The sequence below is a fragment of the Amblyraja radiata genome, chromosome 7 (genome assembly GCF_010909765.2).
Source record: "Amblyraja radiata isolate CabotCenter1 chromosome 7, sAmbRad1.1.pri, whole genome shotgun sequence".
NCBI classification, from domain to species: domain Eukaryota; kingdom Metazoa; phylum Chordata; class Chondrichthyes; order Rajiformes; family Rajidae; genus Amblyraja; species Amblyraja radiata.
The window spans coordinates 31,698,614-31,710,710 of NC_045962.1; the positions used below are offsets into that span (position 1 = coordinate 31,698,614).

The 12,097-nt window shown below is 42.7% G+C and overlaps 1 protein-coding gene across 1 annotated transcript in view; it reads left to right on the forward strand.

Moving 5' to 3' along the window:
- Positions 1–3,284: 3,284 nt before the first annotated feature.
- Positions 3,285–12,097, forward strand: part of LOC116975236 (polypeptide N-acetylgalactosaminyltransferase 13) — a 234,818-nt gene continuing 226,005 nt past the window's right edge. Inside the window, exons 1-2 of the mRNA XM_033024064.1 lie at positions 3,285–3,684; positions 9,692–9,974. Coding sequence (XP_032879955.1) covers positions 9,833–9,974 — 142 coding nt within the window. The 5' untranslated portion in view covers positions 3,285–3,684; positions 9,692–9,832. The remainder of the gene's footprint in view (positions 3,685–9,691; positions 9,975–12,097) is intronic.

The following is a 12,097-nucleotide window of genomic DNA, read 5'->3' on the forward strand; positions in this document are numbered from 1 at the left end:
ATACAGTGTGGAACCAGGCCTTTTGGCCCAACTTGCCCATATCGACCTGTCCACTCTACTGCACTAGTCCCACTTGCCTGCATTTAGCCCAAACCCCTCTAAACCTGACCTCTCCATGTACCTGTCCAAATGTTTCTTAAACTTTGCGATACTACGTGCCTCAACTACCTCCTCCCTTTGCTGGAGACTGATTTTGAGAGCCCCACCGCAGGGAGCCTGCGGGACTTTAACTTCGTGGAGCCCGCGATCCCTTTGTCGGGGTCGACCTCGGAGCTCCAACCGTGGGTGCCATGCACCCACCACCCTCAGTTCCTATTAAATCTTTCCCCCTCACCATCAACCTATGTTCTCTGGTACTTGATTCCCCTACTCTTGGCAAGAGACTCTGTGCATCTACCTGAACTATTCCTCAATGCAGACAAAGGTTTCAAAGGTCTTTAATTGTCACATGCACCAATGTGACAATTAATGCAAATTACCATACAGCCGTACGGAAAAAAAAGCAACAAGACACACAACTACATAAAAGTTAACATAAACATCCACCAAGCGGATTCTCCACATTCATCACTGTGATGGAAAGCAAAAATGTCCAATCTCTTTCCTCATTATTCTTCCGTGGTCGGGGCCGTCGAACCATCTGTCGGGGCGATCAAAGCTCCCGCAGCCATCGGTCGAAGCCCCTACGGGGGGGCGATCAAAACTTCCGCGTCGGGGCGATCGAAACTTCTGCGTTGGGGCGGTCAAAACTACCGCGGCTTGGAGTTCTCAAAGTCGGTCTCTGACCAGAGACCGCAGGCTCCGTGACGTTAAGTCCGCAAGCACCCACGGTTGGAGCTCCGAGGTCGACCCCGACAAAGGGATCGTGGGCTCCACGGAGTTAAAGTCCCGCAGGCTCCCTGCGGTGGAGCTCTCAAAATCAGTCTCCAGCAAAGGCCGCCAACTGCTCGATGTTAGGCCGCAGTGCGGACGGTGATACGATACGGAGAAACATTGCGTCTCTGTCGAGATAAGAGATTAGAAAAAGTTTCCCCCAACCACCCACATAAAACAAGCTAAAGAACATTAAAAACATACATTTAACAGATACAATTAAAACACAAAGAAGGAAAGGACAGACAGACTGTTGGCAAGGCAGCCATTGCTGGCGCCACCAGGAAATGTGACTAACCCAAATTTCAACTTGTTCGGCATGGACATGGTGGGCTGAAGGGCCTGCTTCTGCACTGTCTATCTCTATAACTCTGGGATAATTATCCAAAGTCCAAAGAAAGGAGACACTGGAAAACAACAAATGCCTTCAGTGACATTAAAGACTAAGGGTAGAGACAAAACATGTCACAATGGTGAAAATATAAAGTTGTAGCGATAGAAAGAATATAAATTTGATGCTTAACTAGCATAGAGAAACCATAAAAAGGATGTGCAAGTAGGCTTGCCTATTTTAGCTTTCAAGATAGTGAATACATTTAATTAAAAATATAAATAGGATATTGGAATGCAAATCCAGAACAATGGAGTGAAGATTAACACAGATATGTCAATATTTGTTACATTTCACTATATTAAAATTCTGTGCATATTTCTAGCCACTGCACATCAGGCACATGAATAAACTCATGATTGTAAGGGAATAGAAAAGAGTAATGTGTAACATGAGTAATGGGAAGGCAAACAAACAAGTTAGATTAGTGAAGCTTATTATTCATGGATAAAGTTGTTAAGAGGATTATCTAGTTGAGCTAAAACAATAAAATGATTTAGATGAAATGAACACAAAATACTGTGTAAGCTAATAGAATCAAACATTAAAAATTCACTTCATGAAAAGTAAATTTAAATTGGAGCCCACAATCTTTACTCAATGATGTTAAATATTTCTTATTTGAAAAGTATATTTTATTCATAATTATACATGCAGGAAATACAGTTGGGATATTTATTTCTTTAATTTCCTTGCATCATCAATTTTCTTGCAAACGCATCAATGCCACTAATATTTCCACATTAGGAATGGTTGACGTTTTGGGTCGAGACCCTTCTTCAGACTGGCTAGGGATAAGGGTAACAAGAGATATAGATGGTGATATGGAGAGATAAAGAACAATGAATGAAAGATGTGCAAATAATTAACAATGATAAAAGAAACAGGCCATTGTAAGCTGTTTGTAGGGTTAGTGCGACTTGGGTGGGGGAAGGATGGAGAGAGAGGGAATGCCGAGGCTACCTGAAGTGAGAGAAATCAATATTCATACTACTGGGCTGCAAGCTGCCCAAGCGAAATATGAGATGCTGTTCCTCCAATTTGCGTTTAGCCATATATATACATTCAAGGTAGACTTCAGTAAGTCGACTTTGAATTGAAATAATCTTAAACATGTTCAATATATACACACATATACACACACATGTATACATATACACACACACGTGTATACATACACACACACACACATGTATACATACATACGCATGCATTTGTATACATACACATCCATGTATACATACACAGACATCCATGTATACATACACACACACCCATGTATACATACACACACACCCATGTATACATACACACACACACCCATGTATATACACACACACACCCATGTATACATACACACACACACCCATGTATACATACACACACACCCATGTATACACACACACACACACACACCCATGTATACACACACACACATATATATATATATATACATACATACACACATAAAACAAACAATAATAGTGCAAAAAGACAAAACCAATGCTCATGTCTATTTACTTCTGATCTTATTTGGAGGTCATAGTGTTTAATAGTTTGACGGTTTTTGTGAAGAAGCTGTTCCTGAACCTGAACGTTACAATTTTCAGGCTCCTATATGGCAGAAGTGAAGTGAGTGTGATCTCATCTTGGATGTTAGGCAGGTCAGCACCTGCAATTGAATAATGTTGTTGCAATGCTATTTTTCAACACAATATGTCCTATAATTGCTCTACCCCTGGTCCCACTGACGGGCAAGGTTGCTGCCCTGCAGTTAACGTGTTGCAGGTCAGTCTGGCTGCACCCTGCAGCGGTTCAGCACCAGCCCCCGGGACAGCTCCCGGCGCCGCTCACACTGCGGCGCGCGCTCCCGGGAACCAGGAGCCGGCCGGCCAGCCCCGCCCCCTCGCCCTGAGTGACAGCCCCGCTCGCCAATAAGAAAAGGGACGCCCCAGTGAAGGTCGGGCGCTGCACCAATGGGCTGCGCCGGGGGCGGGACTTCCCGCGGGGTGATTGGCAGCCGAGGCTGTGCTGAGCTGAGCTGCAGACAAGGCGAGGTGGCTGCACCTTGAGTCCGGGGGCAGCGCTGGACTGCTTTGGTCGGCAATGGACAGCAGACCTCTTCATTAATCTATCTAAAAATAAAGGCGCATGCATGCATGCAAGCTGACAACGCAGCCCCAGGTCAAAGTCAAGAGGAAAGTGATGGCGGAGCCGCAGAATTGAGTTGCAGCAAAACAAGAGGAACGTCCCTCGGCTCCACAATCACTGTTGCACTTCAAGGGCTTTATTTTTTATTTGTAAACAACAATCGTCTTTCCTGTGTGCTGGTGACAAGGGATTCGCGCTCGCTTTAAGGGCCGGGGATGCAACAAGTCGATTGGAGCAAAGACTCCCCGCATCTGCCTGGATTATGTTATGTAAGTATAGTCGTTGACTGTTTGAGCGATGTAGTTTGCTAAATGTCCCCCCCCCCGAAGATTATATGGGGCATATCCCCTTTAAGATAATTCATTAACTCCCTAAAAGAGTTAATACGAAGAAAGTAATGGGACGGTGGAATATGTAAAAGCAGATCTTGCTAGACTTCAATGTAGACTTCAGCAAGTCGACATTGAATTGAAATAACCTTAAACATGTTCAATCTATATTGCTCTTTGTGAATGAAGTTTAAACATTGCCAATCACATTGCTCTTTTCCAAAAGATTATATGGACATTGCCCCATTAAAATAATTCACATTGACGCCCTGAAAGACAAGGGTCTCGACCCGAAACATCACCCATTCTTTCTCACCAGAGAAGCTGCCTGGCCCTCTAAGTTACTCCAGCTTTTTGTGTCTATCTTCAATATAAAGAAAGTATTGGAACTGTTAAAGATGGCAAAGAGGATCATGCATGACCAGCAAGTCGCCTTTGCAATGAAATGACTTTAAATAATACCGATCAATATTGGTAATGTTTTAGATTGTTTCACAAAAAACAAGCTATATGGCTTTTGTAGAAACTAAGAACAGGAGATGGTGGTTTATACCAATGATATACACGAAGTGTTGGAATAACTCAGCGGATCATATTTTGTGTGTTAAGTTTAAACATTCCCAATCCACATTACCCTTTTCGTAAAGGTTTTATGGGCATTGCCCCTTTAAGAGGGTTCACATTAACGCCCTGAGAGGGTTAATATATAGTATTGGAACAGTTAAATATTGGAAAAAGCAGATTACGCAAGACTCCAGCAAGTGTATGCACTTTAAGCACTGACATATTTAATATAAATAATGTATTAGAACAGTTAACGATGGAAGTGGCAGATCATGCAAGATTCCAGCGAGTCGACTTTGAATTGGAATAACAAATGTTCCCAACACACAATGCTTGTGTGAATTAAATTTTAACGTTACCAATCTACATTGCACCATTCCTAAAGGATGTATGGGCACTGTCCCTTTAAGAGGAAACGCATTGAAAGAGTTAATATAAAGAAAGTATTGGAGCAGTTAAAGATGGAAAATACAAGGCATGCCGGACTTCAGCAAGAAGTCGCATTTGAATTGAAATAACCGTAACCATTACCAAACCGCATTGCTCTTGTGGGTTAAGAATACACTTTCCCAATCAATTTTGCTCCGCGACGAGGCTTTTGCGAAATTAAATCCAAATCCCAAGTGACAATGTATTTCCCCCGCCTTTTAATGACGGGAAGATTCAAACAAATAACTTTCTCCATCGTGTGGCGTTAGTCCCCCACTACGTTGGAGATTTAGATTTCTGTTCGGGGGACTTTGTGTGTTTTATGTAACCCGACGAGTCTTGTTATTATGAGTTGTTGTAGCAGTACATTCAGACAAGAGGCTAACTGTGAAAGTGCATGTTTACAAATTTGACTGCGGTTTGCTGGCCCGAGAGACGCCTGACAAATATTTGCGTGGTCGGTGGTTTGCACAGGCTTGCGACTGGTTATGTGCAAGTCAAAGAATCCAACATAGGCTTCTAGTGGAGATGCTGTGACCGCGTTAGCAACTGCACCAGGAATACAATTTCATGTTTGTTACTTTCACAAATGTCATGGAAGCAAGAAGTATTTGCGGCAGCGTCGAAAAAAATTCTGCATTCCAAGGCCATAATCCAATTCCTCACAGGTTAGCCTAGGTCCAGGTGAAGATTCACATTTTATGTGCATGGACCGTCCTATTTGGGTTTGAAATGTATCTGGAAGTATTTCTGTATATTGTAAACAGTCCGATTTGATAAACTGCTTTGATCCAGACCAAAAGTCACCCAGTTTCCATTTCATGGCATGGTTTAATTCATGTGTAGGGAGTGAAGCCAATTGCAAATTGGAGGAAAAAGCACCTCCTATTTCAGAAATTTTCTGAAGAAGGGTCTCGACCCGATATGTCACCCATTCCTTCTCTCCAGAGATGCTGCCTGTCCCACTGAGTTACCCCAGCATTTTGTGTCTATCTCTTATTTTGCTTGGGCAGCTTGCAACCCAGCGACATGAGCGTTAATTTCTCTAATTTCAAGTAACCCTTGCATTCCTTCTCTTTCCGTCCCTCCCCCACCATTGTTGTCGAACTAGTTTCACTGTCGTCCAGCTTAGTTTTACTGTTTGTATCCACTCTTTATCACCTTCTCCACAGCCAACAATGTACCATTGTGGGCTCCACCTTTCCTTGATCATAGTTGCTGGTTTTGATTTGTCCATTTGTGTACCTTCCATTAATTTGTTCTTTGTTTCTTTTCATGTCTCTAGTTTCCCTCTCGCCTGACTCTCAGTCTAAAGAAGGGTCTCAAACCAAAACTTCACCTATTTCTTTTCTCCAGGGATGCTGCCTGACCCGCTGAGTTACTCCAGCATTTTATGTCTATCTATAATTTAATTCAGATTTTTTCCAGTATTTAAGATTGACTACATAATACAAGTTAGTGAGGATTCTCACACAGATCAAATATTGTACAACACGGTGAAATTGGACGCAGATGGAATACTTTAATTTAAAACCTTGAGGTTTGCAAAAGGACACAGAGTGCTGGAGTAACTCAGCGGGTCAGCGGGTCAGGCAGCATCCCTGGGGAACATGGATAGGTGACGTTTCACAGAGTGCTGGTGTAACTCAGCGGGTCAGGCAGCATCCCTGGGGAACATGGATAGGTGACTTTTACAGAGTGCTGGAGTAACTCAGCGGGTCAGGCAGCATCCCTGGGGAACATGGATAGGTGACGTTTCATGTTGGGACCCTTCTTCAAACTGATTATAGTGGGCAGGCAGGCGAGGGGTGGGGGGGGGGGGGGTGAGAAGAAAGCTGGAAATCACCTTGAGGTTTCCAATGTATGTGACTGTGTCTTTATTAAAAAAAGACAAATGGTTTTTGCATGTTTGTACGATAAATCAAATCCGTAGCTCGTCCTCTCCCACTGCCTGCTCTCTTGAGAAACTGTTGTATGGTGAGGACTGAGGGATATAATCTTTTAAAAGAATCCCACTAATTAGATTTCGTTATTTGTTTGGCTGGCTGATAAGTTTGGATAATGTGTGTCGGAGGATCTTGGGTATGGGAAGCAGCTTAGAAATGACTTGCAAGGATAAAAAAATGAAGAATGAATCACTGAATCCAATCTCATCTTTGCCCTTTAAACTTGCCGATGGGAAAGACTTGAAAGAGCCTGACATTTTAAATGGGACAGGGGCATGGATAGGAAAGGTTTAGAGGGATATGGGTCAAATGCAGGCAGATGGGACCAGCGTAGATGGTGCAAACTAGTTGGCATGGATAAGTTAGGCGAAAGGACGTGTTTCCATGCTGTATGACTCTGCAACTAATAAATGTCAATATTAACTGAATGATAAAGGATGCAACATTACAGCAGGTCTGTAGGTATTGTGAAATAATTCTCTCAATACCTAGTCGCTGATAGCTTTCCATTTTTTCCATATTGTTCATAATTCCACATGTCAAAGGAGGCCATTTGGCCCACCGAGTCAATGCTCTCTCCTCGACTTCCCGGTTGGCTATTCTCTCTCTTGCATGTAGAGCAAGTGACCTCTGAATCTGCTCCCACTGATCCACTCTAGGTCATTTTAAAACATGGCAGCAGAGGTTTGATATGTGGGAGGAAATCCAAGCAAATGAGGGAGTTGCCGTGAACGTGTAGCTTCACACAAACAGCATCCAAGGTGAGGTTCAGCATCTGTTGTTGGAGCTGTGCTGCGGCAGGACTAATTGCTGCACCACCGTGTTTCCGTCCATGTCTGTCTGGGGAGAGAGAGAGAGAGAGAAAATTGTCAATGCTGGAATCTTCAGTAGAGCACAAATTGCTGTAGTTACTCAGCAGGTCAAGAAGCATCTCTGGAGAAGGTAGATAGGTGATGTTTCGTATCAGGACCCTTATTCACCTGTTTTGAATGTATTACTGTTGATATTACTCTCAGATATGTTTCTGATCAAGGTTTTAATTTGGTTTAGAGATACAACATGCAAACAGGCTGTTCAGCATACCACGTTCACGCTGACCATCTAGTTCTATGATATCCCACTTTCTCATCCACTCCCTACGCACAAGGGGCAATTTACAGAGGCCAATTAATATACGAACCCACATGTGTGGGAGGAAACTGGAGCATCTGGAGGAAACCCAGGTGGTCACAAGGAGAACTTACAAACTCCATACACAGGCAGCACTGGAGGTCAGGATCAAACTGGGCACTGTGAGGCTGCAGCTCCACCAGCTGCACTACTGTGCCACACTATGTTTAACTGTGTCATAGATAACGTTTTATAACACATACTTTTGGGGTTAACCCAAACAGGCATAGTTTGCTGTGTTATCATGTGTACAACTGCAGAGCAGAAACAGTTTAGTTTCTTATTGTCACATGCACCGAGGTACAATGAAAAGCTTTTTTGTTGCGTTCTATCCAGTCAGTGGAAAGACTATTCATGATTAAAATTGAACCATCCACAATGTACTGATTGATACAGGATAAAGGGAATAAAGTTTAATGCAAGATAAAGTCTACTCAAGTACAATTAAAGATAGTCCAAGAGTCTATTGCTAGATCATAGTTCAGGACCGCTCTCTAGTTGGTGATAGGATGGTTCTGTTGCCCGATAACAGCAAGAAGAAACTGTCCCTGAATCTGGAGGTGTGTATTTTCACACTTGTGTACCTCTTGCCTGATGGGGTGGGGAGAAGAGGGAGTGACAGGGGTGAGACAGGTCCTTGATTGTGCTGGTAGCCTCGCTGAGGCAGCGTGAAGTGTAGATGAAGTCAATGGACGGGAGGTTGGTTTGCGTGATTGTATTTTCTAAATTTCTTTTAAATTCTAGTAAACATCATCAAAAATTGATTGAACCATTTGTTTACCAAATTTTGATTTAAATCTATTGATTTACTCGCCGTCATGATCGGCTCAAGCGCCGTGGGCCAGAGGGCTGGTCCCGAGCTGTACAGTTCCATGTTCTATGCTGTTGTTAGTAATCTTTTACAGAGTGAGGTGTATTGGAATTAGTGGTGTTAATTAATCAATAACCTGTGGTGCCATTACATACCACCAGGTGTTATTATTTTACCCAAAAGGGTTCACCAGAAAAATAATTATATTTATTAAATGTCTTTCAACACTGGAAAAGATTGTCTCGAGGCATCTCATACACTATAGTCAGATTAAATTGTATAAGGAGATGTAGTCCGAACCCATCCTCAGCATTAATGAATGATACTTTATTATCAAGCGTGACATGTCACAGCGCGATTCGTTGTTTGGCATACACGAGTATGCAAAGTATGCTAAGAGTCGCCACGTATAGGGGACTGACAAAGTTACAAAGTATGCCATTTTATTCCCAACGGTATTTCATTTTGTTCCTAACTAGTAATCCACCCTTTGTTCTCGGCCGCCCCCCCCCCCAACCCCCTCCCCCCGCCCAACCCCCCCCCAACCCCCCCCCCCCACGCCGGGTCCCTCATTGTTTTTTTTAATGTCACATTTCAATTTAAAGACAGTAAAAGGTGGCACAGTGGCACAGCGGTAGAGCTGCTACCTCATAGCACCAGAGTCTTGGGTCGGATCCTGACTATGGGTGCTCTCCGTACGGAGTTTGCACGTTCTCCCTCTGACCACGTGGGTTTCATCTGGGTGCTCCGGTTTCCTCCCATATTCCAAAGACTTGTAGGTTAAATGGCTTTGGTAAATTGCCCCTAGTGTGTAGGACCTGGAACCAGAATACTAGCGATCATTGGTGTGGACTCATTGGACTAAAGGGCCTGTTTCCATGCTGTATCTCTAAACCAAACTTAAATATTTTGTGAATAGTGTGTTTGTAACAACATCACAATTCTGCTGAGGGGAACTGCATAATTAGACTGAAAAAATCTTTTCATAGTAAAATGATGGCACTGTTACATTGTTATCTTGTTTCAGCATTCCTCAGCACGTGTATTCCACTAACTGGATCGGCCGTACATGCTCCTTCCCTTCCACACTGTGATCTCGCCAGCTGAGGACACAAAGCTGCACCTTTCATGATTGCTGCCGTGGCTCACGGAGAGGAAGCAACTAATTATGAGAAGACTCGTTTGCTGCAAGGTTGTGCTGGCCACGTCCTTGATCTGGGTGCTCCTGGACGTTGTCTTGCTGTTGTACTTCAGTGAATGCAATAAGTGTGATGACAAGAAGGACCGCTCTCTCTTGCCTGCTCTGAGAGGTAAGAAATCTTGCTGCTTCTGCCATCAATGTTAAAATATCTTGCAAGAAATAATTTGTTAATAAAGTTGCCCACTCACAGTGGGCAAAGGGTACAGCACTGTACAAGAAAAGGCCCTTGTGCTGAACATGATGCCAAGCCTATCTCTTCTGAAGGGTTCTGACCCGAAACGTCATCCATACTTTTTCTCCAGAGATGCTCCAGGACTTTGTGTCGACCATCTCTTATCTACCTGCGCAGAATCAATATCCCTCCATTCCCTGCTAATCTATATGACTATTCAAAAAGCCTCTTTAATTCCACTATCATATCTGCTTCAACCACCAACCCCGGCAGCGTGTTCAAGGCACCCACCACTCCGTGTGTTTTTAAAAAAAAAAAGCAAAATTGCCCCACACAACTCCTTTAAACGTTTCCCCTCTCACCTTAAAGCTATGCCCTTGAGTATTTGATTTTTTTCCACCCTGTGAAATAGGTTCTGACTGTCTACCCTATCTATGCCTAATAACTTTTTATACTTCTATCTGGTCTTCCTACAATCTCTGGTGTTCCAGAGAAAATAATCCAAGTCTCTCCAACCTATTCCTGTAGGTAATACCTCCTTATCCAGCAGATATTGTGATATTAAGCTTCAAATGTTGATCACAACTACTTTAGCCAAATTGACATGGTTTGTTTCCCTCTTGTGTTGGTGTTTGATATAATGAATGCACATTTATTTCTTGCACTTAAAAAAAATGTCAAAAATAGACATTTGATATTGGGTTGTGATTTGGGAAGTTTTTCCCAATTAATGCCAAAGTGAGATTGTTTGCTTTGCATGACTGCAATGGAGCAATGTTTGATCATTTATAAAATATTCTACCAAGGCTATAAACTGAAATTATCTGATGGAATTGTTTCTGCCTTTAACAGTTGCCTGTGTAACTGATTGCGCTCTTTTCAATTGTATGCATCCCACTAGACATGGCCTCGCTTGTGAACTCATCCTGCTGTCCAATATAACACTTAAACATTGTTTTCGGTAAACATTGATCTACAAATTTAAATCTGGAGAATTTAATTGGGTTTCAGGAAAGAAAGTCTGTGAGCAGATTAACATTATCTTATACCCACTAGGGACAATTTTTACATTTACCAAGCCAATTAACCTACAAACCTGTACGTCTTTGGAGTGTGGGAGGAAACCGAACCGGAGAAAATCCATGCAGGTTACGGGGAGAACGTACAAACTCCGTATAGACGGCACCTGTAGTCGGGATCAAACCCGGGTCTCCGGTGCTGCATTCGCTGTATTGCAGCAACTCTACTGCTGTGCCACCGTGACCGCACTGTGCTTTAATGATTCTGATCCTTCCTTACAATTATGCTTTTATTTAAATGCATGGTTTCTTGTGGAGTGTTGGAATGTGGAAGGACTAGCATTTAGCATCCAGCCCAACACTTGCTGGATTAAGGAAGCAGTTTGGAGTTGACTATATTGGTAGATCTCGAATCAGCATATAGGTCAGACTGGGCAAGGAGAGTAGATTTCCTTCCCTGAAGGGCATTGACGCAGACAGAGTTTTATGACAACCATGGTCATGGTTACTGAATGTGTTTTTACATTCCAGATTTAATGAGGAATTAAAATTTGATGTTTCTGTCTGTATGTGTCCAAAGTATATGCATTAAAAATCTAAATCTGTGCTTTTACTTTTGAGTTTGATATTAAAATACTTTGTGTTGGGTTTGAAGTCTTCTGGACTCTCCTGATTTGCGCTAATGTTATAAAGTAATCCCTTTATTGTCTACCGAGAATGTTCTACGTAAATTGTCACTTGAGCCGTGCTTATGTACGGCATAACATAGATGCTTTAAAATCATGGGAGACCCCTTCCACCCATGCAACGGACTGTTCCAGCTGCTACGGTCAGGCAAACGCCTCCGTTGCCATGCTGTGAGAACGGAGAGGTTGAGAAGGAGTTTCTTCCCAGAGGCCATTCGGACTGTAAATCTCACCAGGGACTAACTTTACTGAACGTTTTTCCTTCCAATATTTAATATGTAAAAGAATATGTGTGTGTTTATGATTGTGTTTATAGTTCGTTTGGTTGTTTGTTTGTTTGTCTTTTTGCACAAAG